General features: G+C 43.3%; 1 protein-coding gene across 4 annotated transcripts in view; it reads right to left on the bottom strand.

The window, feature by feature from the left end:
* Positions 1-26,107, bottom strand: part of doc2b (double C2-like domains, beta) — a 209,524-nt gene that overhangs the window by 175,038 nt on the left and 8,379 nt on the right. For all 4 annotated transcript variants that reach the window (XM_072701925.1, XM_072701923.1, XM_072701926.1 and 1 more), the window contains one exon: positions 22,489-22,575. In XM_072701925.1, the coding sequence (XP_072558026.1) occupies positions 22,489-22,575 (87 nt within the window). The remainder of the gene's footprint in view (positions 1-22,488; positions 22,576-26,107) is intronic.

Genomic DNA, 26,107 nt, shown 5'->3' with positions numbered 1-26,107 from the left:
CTATCACAGGGCACAAGGTACACGGACACCCTGGATGGGATGTCAATCTATCACAGGGCACAAGGTACACGGACACCCTGGATGGGATGTCAATCTATCACAGGGCACAAGGTACACGGACACCATGGATGGGATGTCAATCTATCACAGGGCACAAGGTACACGTACACCCTGGATGGGATGTCAATCTATCACAGGGCACAAGGTACACGGACACCCTGGATGGGATGTCAATCTATCACAGGGCACAAGGTACACGGACACCCTGGATGGGATGTCAATCTATCACAGGGCACAAGGAACACGGACACCATGGATGGGATGTCAATCTATCACAGGGCACAAGGTACACGGACACCCTGGATGGGATGTCAATCTATCACAGGGCACAAGGAACACGGACACCCTGGATGGGATGTCATTCTATCACAGGGCACAAGGTACACGTACACCCTGGATGGGATGTCAATCTATCACAGGCCACAAGGTACACGGACACCCTGGATGGGATGTCAATCTATCACAGGCCACAAGGTACACGGACACCCTGGATGGGATGTCAATCTATCACAGGGCACAAGGTACACGGACACCCTGGATGGGATGTCAATCTATCACAGGGCACAAGGTACACGGACACCCTGGATGGGATGTCAGTCTATCACAGGGCACAAGGAACACGGACACCCTGGATGGGATGTCAGTCTATCACAGGCCACAAGGTACACGGACACCCTGGATGGGATGTCAGTCTATCACAGGCCACAAGGTACACGGACACCCTGGATGGGATGTCAATCTATCACAGGCCACAAGGTACACGGACACCCTGGATGGGATGTCAATCTATCACAGGCCACAAGGTACACGGACACCCTGGATGGGATGTCAGTCTATCACAGGGCACAAGGTACACGGACACCCTGGATGGGATGTCAGTCTATCACAGGGCACAAGGTACACGTACACCCTGGATGGGATGTCATTCTATCACAGGGCACAAGGTACACGTACACCCTGGATGGGATGTCAATCTATCACAGGGCACAAGGTACACGTACACCCTGGATGGGATGTCAATCTATCACAGGGCACAAGGTACACGGACACCCTGGATGGGATGTCAATCTATCACAGGGCACAAGGTACACGGACACCCTGGATGGGATGTCAATCTATCACAGGGCACAAGGTACACGGACACCCTGGATGGGATGTCAATCTATCACAGGGCACAAGGTACACGGACACCCTGGATGGGATGTCAATCTATCACAGGGCACAAGGTACACGGACACCCTGGATGGGATGTCAATCTATCACAGGGCACAAGGTACACGGACACCCTGGATGGGATGTCAATCTATCACAGGGCACAAGGTACACGGACACCCTGGATGGGATGTCAATCTATCACAGGGCACAAGGTACACGGACACCCTGGATGGGATGTCAATCTATCACAGGCCACAAGGTACACGGACACCCTGGATGGGATGTCAGTCTATCACAGGGCACAAGGTACACGGACACCCTGGATGGGATGTCAATCTATCACAGGGCACAAGGTACACATACACCCTGGATGGGATGTCATTCTATCACAGGGCACAAGGTACACGGACACCCTGGATGGGATGTCAATCTATCACAGGGCACAAGGTACACGTACACCCTGGATGGGATGTCAATCTATCACAGGGCACAAGGTACACGGACACCCTGGATGGGATGTCAATCTATCACAGGGCACAAGGTACACGGACACCCTGGATGGGATGTCAGTCTATCACAGGGCACAAGGAACACGGACACCCTGGATGGGATGTCAGTCTATCACAGGCCACAAGGTACACGGACACCCTGGATGGGATGTCAGTCTATCACAGGCCACAAGGTACACGGACACCCTGGATGGGATGTCAGTCTATCACAGGCCACAAGGTACACGGACACCCTGGATGGGATGTCAGTCTATCACAGGCCACAAGGTACACGGACACCCTGGATGGGATGTCAGTCTATCACAGGGCACAAGGTACACGTACACCATGGATGGGATGTCAATCTATCACAGGGCACAAGGTACACGGACACCCTGGATGGGATGTCAATCTATCACAGGGCACAAGGTACACGGACACCCTGGATGGGATGTCAATCTATCACAGGGCACAAGGAACACGGACACCATGGATGGGATGTCAATCTATCACAGGGCACAAGGTACACGTACACCCTGGATGGGATGTCAATCTATCACAGGGCACAAGGTACACGGACACCCTGGATGGGATGTCAATCTATCACAGGGCACAAGGTACACGTACACCCTGGATGGGATGTCAATCTATCACAGGGCACAAGGAACACGGACACCATGGATGGGATGTCAATCTATCACAGGGCACAAGGTACACGGACACCCTGGATGGGATGTCAATCTATCACAGGCCACAAGGTACACGGACACCCTGGATGGGATGTCAATCTATCACAGGGCACAAGGTACACGTACACCCTGGATGGGATGTCAATCTATCACAGGGCACAAGGAACACGGACACCATGGATGGGATGTCAGTCTATCACAGGGCACAAGGTACACGGACACCCTGGATGGGATGTCAGTCTATCACAGGGCACAAGGTACACGGACACCCTGGATGGGATGTCAGTCTATCACAGGGCACAAGGTACACGGACACCCTGGATGGGATGTCAGTCTATCACAGGGCACAAGGTACACGGACACCCTGGATGGGATGTCAGTCTATCACAGGGCACAAGGTACACGGACACCCTGGATGGGATGTCAGTCTATCACAGGCCACAAGGTACACGTACACCCTGGATGGGATGTCAGTCTATCACAGGGCACAAGGTACACGGACACCCTGGATGGGATGTCAGTCTATCACAGGGCACAAGGTACACGTACACCCTGGATGGGATGTCAATCTATCACAGGGCACAAGGTACACGGACACCCTGGATGGGATGTCAATCTATCACAGGGCACAAGGTACACGGACACCCTGGATGGGATGTCAATCTATCACAGGGCACAAGGTACACGGACACCCTGGATGGGATGTCAATCTATCACAGGGCACAAGGTACACGGACACCCTGGATGGGATGTCAATCTATCACAGGGCACAAGGTACACGGACACCCTGGATGGGATGTCAATCAATCACAGGGCACAAGGTACACGGACACCCTGGATGGGATGTCAATCTATCACAGGCCACAAGGTACACGGACACCCTGGATGGGATGTCAGTCTATCACAGGGCACAAGGTACACGGACACCCTGGATGGGATGTCAATCTATCACAGGGCACAAGGTACACATACACCCTGGATGGGATGTCATTCTATCACAGGGCACAAGGTACACGGACACCCTGGATGGGATGTCAATCTATCACAGGGCACAAGGTACACGGACACCCTGGATGGGATGTCAATCTATCACAGGGCACAAGGTACACGGACACCCTGGATGGGATGTCAGTCTATCACAGGGCACAAGGTACACATACACCCTGGATGGGATGTCATTCTATCACAGGGCACAAGGTACACGGACACCCTGGATGGGATGTCATTCTATCACAGGGCACAAGGTACACGGACACCCTGGATGGGATGTCAATCTATCACAGGGCACAAGGTACACGGACACCCTGGATGGGATGTCAATCTATCACAGGGCACAAGGTACACGGACACCCTGGATGGGATGTCAGTCTATCACAGGCCACAAGGTACACGGACACCCTGGATGGGATGTCAGTCTATCACAGGCCACAAGGTACACGGACACCCTGGATGGGATGTCAGTCTATCACAGGCCACAAGGTACACGGACACCCTGGATGGGATGTCAGTCTATCACAGGCCACAAGGTACACGGACACCCTGGATGGGATGTCAGTCTATCACAGGGCACAAGGTACACGTACACCATGGATGGGATGTCAATCTATCACAGGGCACAAGGTACACGGACACCCTGGATGGGATGTCAATCTATCACAGGGCACAAGGTACACGGACACCCTGGATGGGATGTCAATCTATCACAGGGCACAAGGAACACGGACACCATGGATGGGATGTCAATCTATCACAGGGCACAAGGTACACGTACACCCTGGATGGGATGTCAATCTATCACAGGGCACAAGGTACACGGACACCCTGGATGGGATGTCAATCTATCACAGGGCACAAGGTACACGTACACCCTGGATGGGATGTCAATCTATCACAGGGCACAAGGAACACGGACACCATGGATGGGATGTCAATCTATCACAGGGCACAAGGTACACGGACACCCTGGATGGGATGTCAATCTATCACAGGCCACAAGGTACACGGACACCCTGGATGGGATGTCAATCTATCACAGGGCACAAGGTACACGTACACCCTGGATGGGATGTCAATCTATCACAGGGCACAAGGAACACGGACACCATGGATGGGATGTCAGTCTATCACAGGGCACAAGGTACACGGACACCCTGGATGGGATGTCAGTCTATCACAGGGCACAAGGTACACGGACACCCTGGATGGGATGTCAGTCTATCACAGGGCACAAGGTACACGGACACCCTGGATGGGATGTCAGTCTATCACAGGGCACAAGGTACACGGACACCCTGGATGGGATGTCAGTCTATCACAGGGCACAAGGTACACGGACACCCTGGATGGGATGTCAGTCTATCACAGGGCACAAGGTACACGGACACCCTGGATGGGATGTCAGTCTATCACAGGCCACAAGGTACACGTACACCCTGGATGGGATGTCAGTCTATCACAGGGCACAAGGTACACGGACACCCTGGATGGGATGTCAGTCTATCACAGGGCACAAGGTACACGGACACCCTGGACGGGATGTCAATCTATCACAGGGCACAAGGAACACGGACACCCTGGATGGGATGTCAGTCTATCTCAGGGCATGCACAAACGCACGCACTCATACACACACACATGCACACACACACACATGTAGGGTAAACATATCCTTTTGGGGACTGCTCATTCATTTCAATGGGGAAAATGCTAACGCTAACTATGACAACCTTAACCCCTACCCTGTCCTAACCATAACCATAAGTAACCTAACAAAATACAAGAGTTTTTTGCATTTTTAGTTTTTTCATAGCAGTCACCGATTTTTATAAAATAGAGTTTTCCTTTATGGGGACTTTTATTTATCACGTTATGGGGACATTATGTCCCTTTAAGGATAGGTAATCCCGCTCGCTCGCGCGCGCACACACACACACACACACACACACACACACACACACACACACAGAACTTGTGTCCATGGACCCACACACCCATGCGCACATGTCCACAGACACGCACACAGTGACACGCACGGGTGCACGCACACATGTGCACACTGACACGTGCAGATGCTCACGTTCATGCACACATAAAAAGTAACTGGAACAGCCAGAGGACATATGAGAATGTGAAAAAAAACCATGAAAACTGCACAAACACTGACCCCCTTCGTGATTTAGTGAAGGTCCAAGGCTCACATGTCACTCCAATGTCTGTGCAGCAGTTTCATTTCACGTCAGTAACAGATGTTGCACATTTCTTATTTCAGGATGAGTCTATATAAAGCATTACTTTATTTAACCCAGTGTCTACCACATTTAATATAAAAAATACACCAAACAGATACTGTATAGCTTGAAAAAACAGGCATCTTATACCAAATTGCTAAGCTCTAAACACATACTGTGAATGTTCACAGTTAATTTTTTATTATCTTTCACACCAGTGATAAGAGTAATTATTTTAATTGCATATATACAAAGTGAGCAATTTTCCAAACACCTAGGATGAAAACAAAATAATGGGGCATTTGTAGAGAGATACCACAGAATCAGGTGGGTAACAATGAAACTGTAAGGAATATTCTTGTTTAAACTGAGAACTGGATTTCCCTTGCCATAACACCGATTCCATCAGAGAAGGTCATTCATAATGGCTTATATCATTTACATTATCTAACTAAAGTAAAAAAGTCCAAAAACAGACACCATTCCCTCCTAAACAGTATGGTGTCTGTGATCTTAGTATCTTCAGTTGGTTTGCTCCCCCATTTCAGAGTAAAACCCCATAGCAAGGCTGTAAGAGACACAGTGTACGTATGGTCCTGTCTGCATGAGTAAAGATGCCCTTTACCGTTAGCGCGCTTGGAACAGCCCGCAGCCGTGATAGCGGGGTCTGAATATGTTACCTTTCCAAGTAGCTGCTTCAAGCTTAATAAAATTAATCATTTTCCAACAGTGTCCAATGCTGAACAAAGTCAGGATCCGCCGACCGAGGACCATGAGCCGCGCTGCCGCTTGTACGCTGTGGTTAATGCAGTCGCACCTCTTAGCCTGTTTTAATTATTTTAATATAATTTCTAATCCCCCCTCCCCCACCAAAGTCATGCACATTCCCCATTTTACGGTCTTCTAGCAAGCCGGCCTGGCGTACAGGCAACGTGTTTGTAATTATTCCGGAACATGGATCGGTTACTCGTTTTACCTTATCAGTTAATAAACTTCAAAAACATTATTTCTGAATAGCATTTTAACAGCTTGCTATAATTACATAGGCAATGTTTGTTCTTTTAGTCAGAACCCATCAACCAATCATTATTCAGACTTGATTTATTGCACAAACATTTCATTTCATTGGGTGATGATTCAAAGGTTTATATAACAAAAGTGTAGACATAACTATTTTTAAATTGCTTGCGTTCATTTTTAATGCACTGGAGTCTCCAAATTTTTTTCCCCCTTCTTTGATAAATTAATGCTAGATTCCGCTGCCAGTTTCACCCACAGCCTGTTGCCACAGTCTCCAGATAAGCAAAGGACTTCCTTCTAGTAGAGTATTAAAGGAATCTATCCTGCAGCACCAAAAATATCTGCGATATGCTCAGCTCTCTTTTATTAAGGATCCGCTTTATATATTTCGAGCCTGTGTCTTTGTGTGCAATAGAGCAAGAATTTAAGCTAAGAGGAAGAGCACATGGTTTCATTAACAAGTTCACTTTAAAAGTTCAGCTGCAATTACACAATACTATCAAAGATTTTAACCTGGAAACACCACACATTTGAGTATCAACTACATTGTTTTACTAAATGTAGACAATTATCCAAACCATTTAATATTATGCTTATCCATGGGAGGGTTGTGCTATACACAATTATCATTAGACTAATTACAATAGCAATTACAATTGTGTATCTAGATCTAGTTAAAGCTTTTCCCGGCTGGGTTTTGTCTACCTATACTCCTTCACAGATCTTCCAAAGAGGCAATTGAAATGGAAATTTCTCTATACAAATTTCTTCCGCCATTTTAATTATCAGAACTATAACATCTCTAATTTATATGTGAGAGCCAGTGTCTCGTGAAATTGGTTTTGAGGGCAGTCTGCACAGACTGTCGGAGAAATCTGTGCACCAACAGATCGTCCAGACTCCATTAGGGCCACCAAACTGAGAACCTCCCAAGGAGAGAACAGGTCTGGGTAAAGGACATACTTGGAGGTGTAACGGAATATCAGAAGCCAATTCCAAATTCTTTCTTGCACTTAAGATACAAATTTTCAGATTTAATTAATTCTTTAATTTAATTCCCTTTTTTTTCTTCTTTCTTCACGGGGCAGTAAATGAGCTTTGTTACATGAATCTTATTGAGAGTTCAGTATCATGCAATGCTCAGGACTGGCATCCCATCCAAAGTGTCCTTGTCTTGTGTTCCATGTTCCTGAGACAGGTATTAAGGATAAGTGCAGCTCAGTAGGGATAAAAACTCTTTACTGACCCAGGCTGAACTGGAGGTTGTTTATGCTTAATTAATGGTCTGGTTTTGCCTGTAGTCTGTACCTGTATGACCTTCAACTCTGTTTCCAGTGACCTGCTCTGTTTTTCAGGATATTAGCCTGGTTGCCCAGCCAAATTAGCGATACTTTTCACTTCATATTTTTAAAATAAATCCAGGAATTAACAATGGAGGGGTCAGTTAGGTCTGGGAACTTTGAGGGCAAATACCACTATATCCACAGCACACGGGCTGCCTGGATATTCCCTCTGAATAGAAAGAATTCACAGGAATCCTAATTGGACCTCTCTAGGTAGGCTGTGGGACGGTAGGAGACATAATTATGGTATTAATGTTGTCAATCAGTTATAATATAGGTTGATTAAATATTACTAGAGACCTAAAGTTTAGCAGAGCATTCGTATCATTCCAAGCAGCAATGCTTACTTAGTATTTAGGACAAGCAACAATGCTGAAATCAAGGTAACGTGCAGTAAATAACCTGCTCCTCATTTCATATTTATTGTTCTTTCCCTTTTCTGTCTCCTGGTAACAGCATTAATAAGACCGGCAGCTTTCTGGTGGGTATTTAATTCGCAGCTAAACAAGAATCACAAATCTATTTCCTGGCTTTGCATTCCAATACTTCATTATACTCAAATAAAAACAATTTCAGAGACATAACTTAATGCACCCAGAGTTTTATTGCCTAGCTGATCGTGCAGCTCATGTCTCTCTTGGGCATTACATTTGCATTGCCAAACAGGAACTTCTTTCCAAAATATGAACTATCGCTACAAACGGTCTGGCCACCAGCATTAACATCCTTAAGTGATACTTATTTGAACTGGAATGATGAGCAATTTACTTCAGAAATATTGTGAGTCTTCATCTTATGCCAGCCCATCCATCCATCCATCCATCCATCCATCCATCAATCCAATGCTATTCAGGGTTGCTGGGGTTCCTGAGCTTATCCCAGAGGCTATGGGCAGAAGGCAGGACCCAGGATGGGGCGCCAAACCAACCCAGGGCACACTGACACACCATACACTCACACACCATTCGCTCACAGACCGTACGCTCACACACCATACGGTCACAGACCGTACGCTCACACACCGTTCGCTCACACACCGTGTACGCTCACACACCGTGTACGCTCACAGACCGTGTACACTCACAGACCGTGTACACTCACACACCGTGTACACTCACACACCGTGTACACTCACACACCGTACGCTCACACACCGTACGCTGACACACCATTCCCTCACACACCATTCACACCTATGAGCCATTTGATAACTCCAATTAACCTCAGCATGTTCTTGGACGGACTGTGGGGGTGGGGGGGGGGGGGGGGGGGGGGGAAACAGGAGTACCTGGAGGAAACCCCACGATGACACAAAGGGAAGATGCACATGGAGAACTTGGTAATTAAATAGATTTTGTTTCATTAGGAAGAAAAATCACAAAAGCTGGCCAGACTTAAACTAAGATTAAATTACATACATGATAAGGTAGTATAGTATAGTATATAATTCACAGACCTAATAAGATTTGATGTAGTATTAATAAACAGGCTAGCATGTCCTGTATCAAACCGTATACTAACCATAACCATATACTAGAATATTTTGAAAAGACTCTGAAAACACTTTTTAAAGACTAGAGTCTGACACCCTCTAACATCTAAAGACAATCTGTCATAGTCACAGAGTTATTTTTGTCACAGTGTATGATTTTGCAAAGACTGGGATCACTATCTGCACGAGCCAAGACTAAGGACCTATAATAACATTAAAAAACGCTTGATTTTATCGTAACGTCAAGGGCAGAAATAGGCTTACTTAAGACAGCTATCCTGACCAACTGACACTAAACAATCGAGGTGACAGGAGCTTGCCACGACTCTAGCAAAACTTTGTGATCTTTTTCCGACATTGGAAAATTGGAAATTTGTCTGCAACAGTGAAATCACTAGAAAACTTGTTTGCTGTAAGGCCAGCTTAAGGCAGTTTCAAAATCAAAATGGTTTTCACTGAATTAACTAACCCATAATCTGAAAGCAGAAAATGCCCCGAGCAACAAAATACTAAAACCAAACAGCACATGTAATAAATTAATCAGAAATCAATCTACTTCACAGCAGCCGATCAACAGATGAAAACTAGTGTTGTGCAGTTAACTAACAACTTCAAAGGTGACTTGTATATAATATATATTTATATACAAATTTCTTCCGCCATTTTAATTATTGGAACGATATATACATATATAACGATATACAACGAGATATATTATGTATATTAAATGCATATTGTAGAGTCTATACTCCCAATAATTCCGGAAGTTTCTTTTCTTCCAAAATCACTGACTCTGAGCCTCTGAAGCTCCAATCCATTTACTCCAGCCTTCTGTCAGGAGACGACCGAGTATCACCATGGACGCCAGCCACCCCGCTCCTGCCCTCTTCATACCACTGCCCTCCGCTAAACGCTACAGGAGCATCCCCACCTGCCCCACGCGCTTCAGGGACGCCGTCTTCCCACAAGCCATCGGGACTGTAAACACCCAGTGACTCTGACACCAAAACCCCGAAAATAGCAGAAGGGTAATGAGGCAGTTGCAGGCCCTGAAACGCGTACAAAACACCTTGCTGAAAAAATGACATGTATGTTTAAGAATAAATGTAATAAAACTAATAAAAGGATGTGAAATTGTGTGGAAATCGGTCTGTAGATTGAAATGTACACTTTTCATTTTTTTTTTTCTCTCATGTTATTGTTTTGTTTTTTTTAACCAGAGAGCTGATGTATCCACACAAATAGGTACCAGAATGCATTCTGGCAGGATCCTGCACAAATTAAGAGCTGATTATATCATAACAAACAGCACAGTACTGCACAGGACTCCTCCCACATGACACTGCACAATACTGTGTTACAATAGGAACGACTCCGCAGCATGAATTTCATAGAATATTATATACACATGCAATGTGTATCGGAAGAAAAACAGCTGAACTCAGATCAGTGGAAAGAAGCGAAAACCACACTGGCATAAACAAACATGAGGGTCAAGTGAGCCATTGTAGTGCAGTGTCATGTCAGTGATCACTGTAAATGCAAACGCATGATGCTCATAAGGAAATGCCAATTACTCCCAAATCTGCACACACAGAATTCGATCACATATATTACTGATAAAACTAGGGAGGCCACCCTCAGTCATACCCTGCTTATTCAAACCAGGGCGGCAGAACTGCCGCAAAAAACAAACAAAATAAATATTAGGAAAATCATACGAAGTCATTATCACTGGATGATTTCCAGCAGTGGGTGTAAATGGCCCCATTCGATCTTACAGATCCATGCTTGCAGGAGCACCTTGAGCAGTCACTGAACCGGGAGCCACACTGAGCACCTGCACGATATCGCGGTCCCTGGGTGACACACGTGCGGCCCCCTCCAAATGGGGCTATTTGTCATGTACAGGCCCCTTGTGACACGGCGAGTCTAATGCCGGGCTGGCAGAGGGAGAACGCATACAGCCTTCAAGGCATGAGTGCGTCAGTGTTGGCGGCGGTGGGGGGATGCGCCCTTTACTAAACCAAATAAACAATTATAACGGATCCTAAGGCGATACGCATCCGGTATCTCAGGATGTTATGAACAGAAGGGCCTGCTTGCAAAAAGGCAGCTATGTTCGGTTAAGAAGGAAATGGAAAGAAATAAGAAGATGAGAGAATAGCATGTCCACCTTGCATGTGCACCCCAAACACAGCACAGCCAACAATCACACTACTGATCTCTCTGCCAGCTAAAAAAACCGCTGGCTGTTATCAGAATCAAAAACTAGCACGATCTTCAGATGTCAGGCACAAAGCACAGGACTGATAAACCGTAGCGCCGTGTGCTACACTGAAGTGGGCAGGCATAACGCACAGGCCTGACTTCCCATCATCCCTTGCGGCAAACTGTCAGTGTAAAAATAGTCCAGCCGCGAGCAGGACTGGGTGCGTGTATGGGTAAGGCGTGAGTGTGTTCCTGCTGTGAAGGAACAAAAGCTCTGCTTTGTGATGGAGCTAGTGCTGGAGAGCGAGGTGAACAATCATGATTGTCTTTTTAAAGACAATAAAGAGCACTGTTCCATTTTTAAACCTCGTCTCTGCCTCCATTCATTCTGCCACCTGCCTCTCCTTCCCACCCGTAAAGCTACAATTCTTTTTTGAGGTAGAGTGCCCTGAAAGGATATACACTCTTTGGCTCTGACAGTGGAAGCTTTTCCTGAACATACAGTGGGTGAAAGGCATGCTCTCAGAAAAGGTGATTGCATGAAAGGTCAAAATCCCGAAGAACATGTTTTGGAGGAACATCAGGACATAACAGAACCTGATAACAGAGCCGCAGCACAACAAACATCTAATGCTACAGTATCTTGCTCGGCAGAAAAGCAGCCCAGCTTAACTGGATTTCCTTAGCATGCACATGGTGCATAATTAGGTCAATAACATTAGGCTGTCGTTCGATTTCACATTTCTGCAAATGAGACAAAGCCTGGAGCTGAAATGTTCGAAAAGGCATGGAAGACACACTTCAACTCTATACCATGAGGAAACTCCTATTCTTTTGCGCCAGTACGCTCCCCACACAGTAGCTGAGGTGGTGAAGGGGCAGGAGAGAATTCACCAGTTATATACAGGAGATAATTAGGAGGCCAGATCAGATAAGGCCACATTAGGACGGCACCATTATTACAGCCCAGTGTCCCCATGACTACACTGGGGCATTGGGATCCACAACGACCACAGGACAGGCTAACCTGCTGGCCACACCAACACCTCCTGCAGCAGCAACCCAGCTCTCCCAATTGGTCTACTATCTAAATACTGGCCAGGGCCAAACCTGCTTGGCTTCAGGTGGATAAGCTGGGCTGAACTGCAGGTGGTACAGCTGCTAAAAACCACACCACATTTAGATTATGCAATAAATCTAATAGCAAAAGGAAACAAAATGCAAAAACTTTACTTGGTCTTTAATTGGGATTGCAGTGGATCGTGCCTCCAACATCAAACTCCAGGAAGTGAGAACTTCCCCCAGTCTATTACCTTCTCCACCCTGGCCAGGAAGTGCACAACAGGAAGTGAGAACTTCCCCCAGTCTATTACCTTCTCCACCCTGGCCAGGAAGTGCACAACAGGAAGTGAGAACTTCCCCCAGTCTATTACCTTCTCCACCCTGGCCAGGAAGTGCACAACAGGAAGTGAGAACTTCCCCCAGTCTATTACCTTCTCCACCCTGGCCAGGAAGACACAGCAGTGTCTTTACTTCCTGAGGAGACTAAAGAAAGTCTATCGCCTCAGATCCTGACCATCCCGTACCAGGGCTAGACATAAGGATTTAGGAGGGAACAGCCACTTTGGCCTTGGCTATTCATATTTTTTCTAGGGCACAAGGCCATTAAGCCTGGGCACAAGGCCAAAATCTGGAGTAAAAATGTTTTTTTCATTTATTTAAATTTCATAGGACACCTCGGGCCTTGTGGAGGAATTTTATTTCCATAAAGGATGCATTTTTTTATTTTCAAAAAAGCAGAAACTTTCCAAAAAGGCATTGGGCCAATACTGATCGAGTCACTAATTACCAATTACTGTAATTACCAAGTTTAGACAACCTACGCAATACGACCTTCGATTTGAGACAGAATATATATATATATATATATATATATATATATATATATATATATATATATTATAGTAGGGCTGGACAATAATTCGATATCAATATATATCGCGATATATTTTTTTCCGATAACGGTGATACGATTTTTAAACACATTTCCGATATTTCGATATACATTTACATGTATCACAAGTGCTAAACAGCGCGTATTCAAATCGCATTTGCATGGTAATTTGCTGAACAACGCAGCTGTGAAACGTGATCCAGGTAAAACTTTTTTAGACAGCATAAATAATATTGAAGCATTTGTTTAAGCAGACTGTTAAAAGCAAAAGCAACAAAGCATTTTAGACTTTGTAAAGAAACCATAGTAACCACGTGTATGATACTTTTCAGAGCTGCGTCAGAGGGAAATGACTCGTGAATTTAATTTTGACACTGGTTAGCTTTTTGTGAAAAGGAACTACAGTACACCTCGCAGGTTTTTTGTGATTTTGTGAGCGATCTTTGTGTTTTCAATGTTGGAGAATATAATTAAAGGTTTGTATCAAGAAACGACGGTGGTTTTTATTGTATACTGGTAAATCTCTGCTGTTAGTTGGTGGTATGCCTTTTGTTAGCCAACATGTATGTCGGGGCCGGCTCTACGCTGGGGCAACGCCCCCTTAAGCAAACGTCCTGCCCCCTTAAATCAAACTTTTAGAAGTTGAGGAAGAAAATAATAATTACCCACAAACTGAATATGGACAAGATTTACTACAGTAGCTGAAAAATCCACTGAAAAAGGCACAAACGAGATGATAAGTTTCACTTCTTGTTCGCTCTTTCCCTCCGCGTTCTGTTTGTGCGCGGGCTCACGCAGCACTCGGCAGATCCCCCACTCACCCTCCCCCCAGCTAAACATCCAATCACTGTTAGTATGCAAATGAGCCAGTTTCTCAGTAGGCAGGGCAAAGCGAAATGAGCTGCGTGATTGCAGAAGGTTTGGAGGAAACAGCAATCTCTCTCGTCAAAATCATAGTGATTAGTGAGATCATGGTTCGAATTATTTTTGTCTGTTTGGGGGGGGGTCTTGATCGGGGGGTACTGTACCCCCCAGTACCCCCCGATCAAGACCCCCCCCAAATAGACAAAAATAGCAGTTTGGGGGGGGGGGGGGGTATTAACATTTTTCTTGTTGTTTTTTTTTTTTTTAAGAAAGAACCTCACCTTGTAGGAAAATTTTATGTAAAACGATTTTAGACACCCCTAGTGTGGATCGTACCATTTGAACCACCTTGGCGCTAGAAGCAGCTTAGCCAGTCGGTTACGTCATTCATTCTCATTGAGCGACTTGTTCGTTGTGATTTCAAGATTCTTTATTCGTCACATACATAGTTATAACAAGTACAACATGTAGTGAAATGAACCTTGACCGATCCTATTTTTCAGTTTTATATTTCAAGACTCGGTGAATTGATTTTTTCTTTTTCATAACTTAGCCTACCCTTTTTAGTTTTGGTAATATTGGCAATAGTGAAAAGTGTTTTGTTGGGTTCAAATATGTTTGATATAGGCCATCCAATTAAGGTAAATGTCTTGTTTTTAATCTGATGAGGAATATTTTATTTTATTTTTTGTTTTACTTTTCAGTTTTCCCCCTGAGGGATTGCCACCTTTGCGTGCCTCAGTGACCCTAAGAGCTACACCAGCAGAAGCTTAGCCTTCAGGTGGGACACCCAAGTTGGACAGGTCTTAGGGCAGAGGCCTGACAAAGTGCAATCCAATTACATGACAAAAACAGTTATCCAGAGCACCACCCCACCCCTTTCCCGCCTTTGTCGCCACCATGTGCCCCCTTCACATTTCTGTCTGCCCCCTCATATATGCATGTCTAGAACCGGCCCCGATGTATGTACATATTTATAGCATGCCGATCGCGTAAAACAAATCGCGGCAATGCCAAAAACCCATGCATGTACATTCTCAGTTATTAACGCACATAAATACATTTCAAGCACATGCTAATATATTGCTGCCATATTGGTTTTCGGTTATCTCGATCATCGGTTATCTCGACGCTTTTTGGCAACCCCCTAGGCCGGCGACATAACCGGGTTCGACTGTATATGAATAATCAGCCTGTTCTAGTTTAAATGGAAATATATTATTGTTAATAAGCTGAGTCTGAGAGTTTTATTTATTTGATAGTTTATTTCACATTTCTTGTTTGTAAAGGCTAAATACAAAAAAAAAGTGAACCTTTTTTTTTTGTACTGTTTTTATTTAAAAAAAAAATTATATAATATTAATAGGAGGAGCCTGGAGGTATTATAGACTTTGCAAATTCAGTTTGCAGACAACCATTGTGCGTGTCCTCGGCAGTTTTTTCCTGAGGCTTTTTAATATTACCCATATCGATATCGGAATTATATGGTATCGACCAAAATTAAGAAATATATCGTGATATAAATTTTTGCCATATCGTCCAGGCCTAATTTATAGATATATATAGCTTTATTTCAAAAAACAAAATCCAACAATAAAGGAGCCGTCAATATTTTTGTATTTGTTTGCTCAGAACACCCGTATTCTTTTAGTGTACATGACAATTGACTTGACGTTCGTTTTTTGCACACTGCACGCTACCAGTCCTATATCCTCCCAGCAGAGCTTGGTACTTCTCTGAGTCAAATCTGCTCTGCCTCGGCAAATGTTTTTTTACAACACCATCTGACACTTACCTGAACAAAGTAGATAATTTGCAACATTTTGCGGCAGTAGCCGCGAGTTCAGCTTGCTTTCTTTTACGTTCTCGATCTTTGCGAGGCATGGTGACAGCATAAGCAGCAGACGACAACTACACGATGATTACCGAAGAGGACACCTATCTGTTATTCGGAAACCGTCGGATGGCTTTTCCAATCAAAAACGTAACCCCCGATCATTGCTGTGGCTCCATAGTAGGCTGGACGATACATACCGTACCAGCCAATCATGCGACGAACACATGATCGTATTAGTCCAGAATTCATTGCGGTTCATTCAGTAGTTGGGAATTACGAGATGTGCGGGTCGACCTCGTTTCTCGTATCGAAGGTTGGGTTCGGGTTCAGTACAGATGCATCGATTGTTGACGAGGTAAAGTGGACCGTGTCGTGCGCAAGTCTTTTGTGTAATGAACGTTACTTTCGGTAAAAAGGGGGCATACGGCCAGACAAACATTAAAGGCAGGCCAATCTTGGCCGTAAGGTACTTCAATTTTGAGGAGGTGTGCGGCCAATTTTGAAAGGCACGACGGCCATTGGCCGCGGTGCCGCGGCTTATGTCTAGCCCTGCCGTACTATCGAGAGCATCTTGACCAGCTGTGTCACGGTGTGGTATAACAGTTGTTCTGTCTCTGACCAGAAAGCCCTCTAACGGGATGTGAGAACTGCCCAGTACATCATCAGCACCCAGCTCTCCTACATCAAGAATCTCCGGCATAAACAATCCTTGAAAAGGCCACACAATATCATTGGAGATTCCTCCCACCCAAACCATAGACTGGTTACCCTACTCCGACCCAGAAGGAGGAACACAAGCCTCTGGTCCCATACCAGCTGGCTGCTTCTTCCCCCAGCTGTCTCCCCACTAAACTCTCAACACCATCGCTATTATACGACTAATCCTCCTCATTTCACAATTATTTAAATTCACTGTATAAATACATACACACACACAAACACCAATGAGCATAAACATTATTTACTTCACGTGAGGCTGATCATAATGTTGACTCATAGAAATGGTGTTTGTCAAGGTCTGCGAGGAACTAGACCGTAAGCTAACATTCAGTACTCAGAGTAGACATATTGAACTTTCCAGAAACTTTCTATTCCAGGGGAAGTTAAGTTGGGGAATTTTGAAAATTTTCCATGGGAATTGGCAGGTATATATGGGAATTAATGGAAAATTACTTCCATTACTTTCTCTTTCACTCTCAGGTTAAATTACTCCAATACCATTTCTACTGTGTATAAGTCAGATGGCCAGGTCATGTGATATGACACTCTCTCTTTTGTAGGTAGCTTGACATGTCCAAAGTTTTGACTGGTACTCTGGTACTGTACATATTATTCTCTCTCTCTCTCTCTCTCTCTCTCTCTCTCTCTCACACTCACACACACACACACACACACACACACACACGGAATTCTCATTCTTTACTGCAATCGTAGATGCTGCATATACTCATTATTTATACCACACCAAGTGTAGATGCATAGTTTTCTATTTATTTATCAGACATGTATATATTGTAAGCTCTTTCTAGCACTTCTGCACTATTTCACACTTTCAGATTAGATGCCAAACTGCATTGTGTTGTACATTTCGAGGATTTCGGGCAAAGACAATAAAGTTGAATCTAATCTAATCTCTTTCACTTTCAAAGTAAAAGTCATGGCTGAGACGGAAAATGTAGCTGCTCATTTTTCTCTGTTGCAGAAGCTTTATAAATCTGCCTGTGACTTTTTAAACACTTTAGCAGTTTTCTTTTTTCCCATGTTGCATCATATTGTACCAGACAGAATGTAACACCCCATTGCACTCCATTACTATGACGATCTAGCGGGAGAATCTCTGGAAAAACAAGTCTCCGCAAGTTCGCCATGACTCACAGAGCACGTGAAGCCATTTTCAATAAAACCGATCATCTTGATAACGAGTCACACTTAACTTGGGGGTGACAGTGATGAAGAGAGAACCCCCCCCCCCCCAGCTCCCAGCATTAATGGCATGGAATGCACTGATAACATCAATACAATCTGTAACTGGTGGGATAGGGATGGAGCAGTCTTTCTTCTAGCTTGTTTAATGAAAGTGTAATAGGAAGATGGCTGATGGCTGGACAGGATGAGTAGGTGAGACTGCAGGAGCTTCTGGAAGTGAGCGTGATAGTTAACAAGAGGCCAGTGGTCGTGCCGTCAGAATCTATCAGAGAGTCAGATAGGGGAGGACTGCAGATCAGCACAAATCTGTAGCTGATGCTTAACCAGCAGCTAAACTCAAAAATCAATTACGGAATATGCGAGAAAAAGCTACGGTTAATCAGGCCCAAGAAACACCTTCTACTTATAGTGATTCCCGAAGGTTTATTTTTCCAGCACACTTAGGTGCGGGCGATGCTTGCAAGAACAACATATGTTAATCACAAGCAATCATAAGCAATCATGAAAGAAGCATTTAAATCAGTAACCAAAAAAAAAACAGAGGCCGACTTGATCTTGACTCACCCATAATTTGTTCTAAATTTTGCTAGAGGGCAGAACTCTATATACTTAGCAGAATACATTTTAATTTCCTGAGCATTTTTCCCTTCATCTAGGTTTCCTTCATATACCAAAAGACCAATGATTCCCCAAAGCAGGGGTCCCTCTCTTTCACGTAAAAGCAATTTTAATATTACAATTTTCTAAATCTTAAAATTAATATTGAAATTAAGATGAAGTCATCTGCTGAGATACAACAGCATGTTAATGCTCAGAAAGACACAATTTACAGATGAGTTTGGTGATAAACAGGTTAGATATTTTTTTTAAAGCGAAGGATTAACATTTCCTATACGAATCTGCTTTGATGAGTATTTATGATTGATGATGGAGTATTTGATGACAGATTAGCGCAGTAAGAAACTCATAATCATTTCTTTCTTTTAGGATTCCCTCACCAGCAATGGAGATTATCACCAGCACTTTGCTCTTGCGAGTCTGATTGACGAATAATACTAAGGGAAGGTTCACAGAATTGCATCACCGGAAATGTCTCTAAGCGAAGGTGGTATGAGGAATAATGAAAATGAGCAAACGCACACCTCTGCGCATCTCCGGGCACCTTTCACTCCCTGACCTTTTCACTGCTTGACAAAGGAAGAACCCTGGTTGTATTAAAGCTTTCAGTAACACAAAGGCGCTCTATCAACACGTAGCCACACTAATCCAGGGGACGGACTGCAGACGACCCGTCAGACAAAGACAAACTTCCAGGTAGTTCCTGGAACTGAAATACAAATACGCAATATTAAATGCTAGATCAAATACTTACGGCACAGCCCTTTAAAAACACAAATTCAGATCTTTTCAGACTACTGCCTGCTTGTGAAAAAGTGTCAGGATTTCACACTGCTTTTCTCAAACCAGTCAGGGTCAAGTTAACAGCACTGAACCAAACTGAACCATGCATTGCCACAGAAGCACTGTAAGAATATATAATCTGCCTGAATCCCACGTAGGCCAGGCTGCTGATTTCACATCCAGTTGAAGGAAGTCCATCTCCATGCAATTTGGATGCACCATGCATTTCACTCCACTTTTGCACATTAACACAAAAAATAATCACTAATTTGCACATAAATGGATGAAATGATATCCCAAGAAACCTCCATGATTGACATTTTTAAAGATCCTTCCAATTAAAAAAAAAAACACCCTCATTGTCTCTACTAGCACGCAAGGTGTAGACATGAATAATGAATTTCTGTTGATCTGGCGATTTTTCACTTTTTTGAGCTGCAGTCCTAACCTAGCTGGTCAGTATCGGCCGGTCGTTCCCTAATCACCCTTCAACAACCTCAATGTGCTACCTGCCACTGCGAACATGACACCTAAAACGGCTTCCTGAACTGCAAAGGCAGCGGCCGTCTGTGTGGTAGCTAATGAGGACAAAGGTCACTGAAAGGATACACATCCACGAACTAAAAGCTTCGCACACAAATATAACTGTATAACAGCCAATGATATTTAAAAAGTCATACCTTAACCTTTTCCCCCTTATATTTCAGACCCACTTTTTAATATTATCATCCAACACAGCCTAGACACACGCAGGGATCGTCAGAATGCATCCCGTCATGCTGTGTGGAGCTAATGCTTTGCTTAACTTTCGCTTAAGTTTTGTCAAACACTTAAATTCAGGGTGAAGGGAATGAAATCTGCATCGTCCGTGTAGGACACATAAAACGCTTCAGTCTGCATTTACACAGCACCTTCCCCACATTGTTTATTTTCAAATTTATATACAAATGAGTTTTCTGTGGCCATCCAAATCTCACCATTTGTGATTTATGAGCAAGACTGTATATGAAAAGGCCCTTTCTTTGTGCCAAAACAGGAAAATCCTCAGCCGTGGATGCTACTGGTTAGGCATGCTTGGTTAATGGACTGTGAACCTGCAGCACCCCTTTTTATCTGTGTCTATTCAAACAGCACAATTTCATTGTGAGAAACAGAAGACTTGGCTAGGTTATAAAATGAGAAAAATCAGCGGAAAACCAAGAGCTTTTTTTGGGGGGGCAAGACATTCTAAATGTGCCTTTGAACATATTCCAAACATCCAGGCAATATAAACCTATTGAATATTTAGTAAAACTATGACACAAGCTCATGGGAGTATTATTTACACAAAAAAAATGACTGGTTTAGAGAGATAACCAATCAGATTATAGAGAAGGTCGGTCCAAGCAATTGGAGGAGGTGGGACCAACCACCTCTCCTAATTGCTTGGACCCACCTCCTCTACAAATCATTGTTTATCTCTCTGAACCAATCATATTTTGTCAGTGACATCCTGCGTCCGCATGTCATACCCCTTCTGAGACCCTGGTACAGTCATTCAACAAGACAATGCCCATCCACACATGGCACGTGTGTCTATGGACTGCCTGCGCAGTTTGAGGTCCCCCGATCTTTCCCCAACCAAACACGTGTGGGATCAGCTCAGACGTCAACTTAGACCCAGTGCCAGTCTGCAGGATCTCGAGGGCCAGTTACAACAGCTGATATTATATTCATTGCGATACAGTCACACGCCCCTTCCACCGCGTGCAGATTCACTTCATTTCCACCACCCTGTCTGCATGTTTACCTTTCTTAGCTACTGAGTGCACATCCACACCATGTCTTCGGTATAAGGTAACAGGGCCTTGGCTAATGACCCATGGCCAGGTTATCATTAATAATGGGGCAAAATCTCCGCCGTATTCCAAATGGTCATCACTTTGATGCACAATGTGCAGAGATTATTTTAAAGAAAGACAAATTATGCTGTTCAAATAGAATAGCTCTCCAGATAAATTGTAAAGCAGATACAGGTATTTGGTTTTTACAAAGAATCCTTTCATTAGTGGCATACAAACATATAAATGAAATCAGAAATGTAAAATGAATGGATTTACTAATCTGGGAATTACTTACTAGAAATACGAGACCTCTCTTCGCTGGCAGAAAATAAGGATAATGTTCACACCCAATGTTTACTCGAAATAAAAAGAACCAATCACATTTATGGACTGGAAAATTGAAACTAAAAAATCATTTGTTTGGCCTTAGTAACTGTTTGGTGTATAAAAGAACTGAAACTTTGTTCCACTGGCTTTATTACTTGTAGAGTAAGACACCCTCAGACTACATATCTCTGGCATGCTCCAAACCAAACATACTAATGAATTATAGAGGAAATTCCAAATTAATTTAACATTAATATTTCTGTAATTTCCAGGCAATTCTTGCCAGGATTTAGGTATGTCTTAAATGTGCCACAATACAATCCAAATCATATAATATGCTTAGATCAAATGCTACACGCAAGTCTACCTTAAAATACATACATTTTGAAAACAGTCTACTTTGTTTCATATACCGCTGCAAACTTTTACATTACAATTATGGAAAATAGTTTTCTAAAACAAACTTCCAAAACATTTTGTGAAAGTGGGCATTTAACATCCAACATTACTTTATAAAGAGTGTTCCTAGACCCTTTCAAAAACCTCTCAGAAAATCACCTAACCACAGCATGTTTGTTTCGGATTTTTAACAGCAGTGCGTCATATGGCTTGAAGACGCATGTTTTTCATGATTACTGGGATGTTGTTGGCTGCACTGCAGTGACACTCACCTCTCTTTGCTCACTGCATATCTTGCACAGCCACTGCGTTCTCTTCTGACCACGCAGGCTCTCCACTCCACACTTGGTGCACACTTTCTGAAGGTAGAGTGGTAACAGGGACAGGAAAAACTGAGCAAAATACAAAAATGCAGTGCAGTCATATAGTGAAGACATATAAAAATGCAGTGAATTTCACATAAATACAAACTAATATGTTGGTCTATCTCATAACACTAGGGAAATTTAGATGCCAGTTTGTTTAACTGTGGGAGGGGACCCAACAACCTGGAGGAAACCTGTAATGTGAGGGGAGATCACTCAAAATCCACAAACGCAGAGCAAAGGTGTGATTCAAACCCCCCCCCCAGTGCTTGCATAAATCCATAGTAATTAACAAATGAATGAGGTGGGGTTAGGCCATTAGCCTAAGAATTTCTTATCAGACACAAATAAACCTAGATTGTTTATGGCATACTTTTCTTTTCTAAGGCCAAAGAAGAACAAACAATAACATCATGACAGCAATTAACTTCGACAAAACACAACTGTTCACAGACAACTGGATACATTAAAATAGCTGGACTTCAATTGTTAAATTAAACCATTCCAATGACAGGTTGTCAAAATAGGGACAAAGGCGATTTTTCTGGGAAAAATACACCAAAGGGTTCATAATTATGTTTTAAACTGAGCAATTCTGTCTTAAGTTTGGAAAAATAGCAGGGAACCCATGGAACCCTTCCCTAGGATTTCCCGCTATCTCACATCTCTTTGTCAGACGGCTCCCAGGAAAAGAGCTCCTTCTGCAATTAAATGCTATGAAGAGACTTTGCTGGAGAATTCCATTTAAACTCAAAGCTGTAGATAGCGACGTCTGCCAAAAACAGAACTCGGCAGCTAGAAAGGATGGAAAATACTGACATGCCATTCTCAGACATACTGTCAGATAAAAGGAACATTAGCCGATAGTCAACATCGCAAACTACAGTAGATATTCATTTCCAGGCAACAAGGTATCATCAGTTATCAAAAAAATAAATGAACCGACATATTCAAACATATCACTGCATCCATATCATATCATAAATCTAAAGAGGCGTAACTTACTGTTGGAGACGAGTTGTGGTGTCATAACAGATTTTAACGTACTAAACGTGGCTGCAGTTTTACACGATACATAGCTAGTCGAATATGTCGTTTTAAAAAAAATGATCTGGGACCTTACTTTACTAGCTGTTTATCGCTTCATCAAACTTACAACCTGAACGAATAAAGTCTGATCATGAAAAACGGGGCTCGCAGGTAAGGAATGCAGCATTAAATAGAACGTCACCTAAGGCCACTTAAAATTAATAAATTGTTTTACATGACTCAAACTTCTAAAATATTGGTGAGTAGGGGATTGTATATTTTATATTTTATATTTTTAGCGAAAAGACGAACGGCAACAGAGATATACTAAAACTAGAAAATTAAACTTTAATTTGTCAGTATCTCAACATTTTAAACCCTCAACAGTTCAAACAATTACAAGAAAAGAGAAACCTTCAAAACAAATGCCTAGTCTAAGTGTTTAATGGTCTTGCCACAGAATAGCCCAATAAAAGCGTCCTCCTGACAATAGCAAAACAACAGCACTTCCATTGTTTCAAACAATAGAAGTGCTGTTATTTGACCTCAATGAGGGTCACTATTATTGGACCACCCTACAAGAGACTACTTGCTCACAGTGCACAGGATATCAGGATTTGGCACATTGACGATCTCTGACAGTTTTAAATATAAAATATTTAAAAAATCGAGGCGGCACCAAAAAATTGAGGCGGGCGGCCATGTAAAACAATTTATTAATTTTAAGTGGCCTAATGCAGGTACACAATACAAATCATCTAACACAAACTAATTCGCTACTGCTTGTTTACCTAAATAGATGCCATCTCCCCCCTTGAATTTCCAGTGGCCCCTGGCGATCACAGTTTATTTCCAGGGCCTGGGCTCTCACCTGTCTCCAAAGTCTGCTCCTAAACACGAGGGCACCATATGTCCCACACTGCCCTCTGATTACACACAGCGACCTGGGGAGTCCCAGTGATTCACCTCCAGCCATCTGGGCTCAGTGAGACCAGGAAGGCGGCAGGTAATCAGACTTCGGTCAGCGGGAATGCTTGCAAACATCCTTTTCGCTCAAAACCTTCAGCTGCGCAGCAGTGAATTTTGATAGTTGTGATCTACTGCCATCTTGTGGCAATTCTGCCATTTACAAGATAATACTTTAAGGGCTTTCAAAGGCTTTTTCACACAAGAGAACACTCAAAACATGCCAGTTTATATATAGCAGGGTTAGAAGTTTTGTATTAAAGCTAAAGTGTTTAGCATTAAAAGTACGTACGACACTGGAGAGCTTAATGTGCGTTTACTAACATAAGGAAGGTGAATTCATTTTTAATTTCTATGGTTAACAGAGATATTTTTATGATGGGGGAAAAAACTGTGCTTAACAACCTTGGTGAAAGATTTATGTGAGCCACACAAACTGAAGATCAGAAGCTCAATAGTATAGACACACGCAAACACGGTGGCTAATGGAGCACGTCTCGCTGACCAAGAGCTTTGATCCGTGTGCGAAAAGGTCACTTCAGCCAATATTAAAGAGGTCAACCTTCTCTCAATGTTGTGACTGCAAAAACTGATGAGCTTCAGCTAGTGGAAAATAACAGAAACACTCTACATTATTGTCATTTGACTACTCTGCGAAGCCAAAGCAGAAATGTACGTCACTGCTCTCTGATACACTATATGATCCAATGTATGCAGACACCAGCTTGTCCAACATCTCATTCTGAAACCAAGAGTATTGATGTGAATTGGTTGGATAGCCTGTATTTTTCTGGGAAGGTTTTCCCATTAGATGCTGGAACATTGTTGGTGGGATTTGTTGCCATGCAGGTTGGGTATTGATGCTGGGTGATCAGGTCCCTCTCTGAGCTTGTGTGATGAAACCACTTCATTACTGAACTTCCTCCCAGACATTTGATCTTCACAATCACTTCACTTTCGGCTGACCAGGGCAGCTCTAGCAGGACAGAAATGTGACAAGCTAACTTGTCGGAAAGATGGCATCCCGCGATGGTGCCAAGCGGAAAGTCGCTAACGTCTTCTGTACTGTACAACCAGCAATTCTGCTGCAGATGTTTGCTGCGTAAACGTTGCAGAAATGTATGCTTAATTTTACACCTGTGTCCTTAATTAGGCAATTAATCTAATTAATAGGGCATCCTCATACCTTTGGCCATATTATAAAGGTGGTTCTCCAGACGGCCACAAAATAAAACTTTAAAAATGTATTAGGGCTGTCATAAAAAGTATTTGCAACTAAGTTCCTAATTTCCTTATTTATATCCATCTTCCACAGGCACACTAAGTAAAACGTTCCTGAGCAAACATCCATTCTTGTTTTAAGGTTGGTTCACAATACTGGAATGATAAGTGATAAAACAGGATCATAATACACGAAGACTTCAAAAAAAAAGTAATCTGGGTGTTACACATGTTGGTAAGTGTGGCGTTTAGAATTAAAACATCCTGTTAGCAAAATTTAGTTCCTGGGTCTGTGGTGATTAAATTCAGA

This window comes from Paramormyrops kingsleyae, chromosome 18 (genome assembly GCF_048594095.1).
Source record: "Paramormyrops kingsleyae isolate MSU_618 chromosome 18, PKINGS_0.4, whole genome shotgun sequence".
Lineage (NCBI taxonomy): Eukaryota > Metazoa > Chordata > Actinopteri > Osteoglossiformes > Mormyridae > Paramormyrops > Paramormyrops kingsleyae.
Note: the sequence above shows the minus strand (reverse complement) of the source record. Positions and strands in the feature narration are given on the sequence as shown.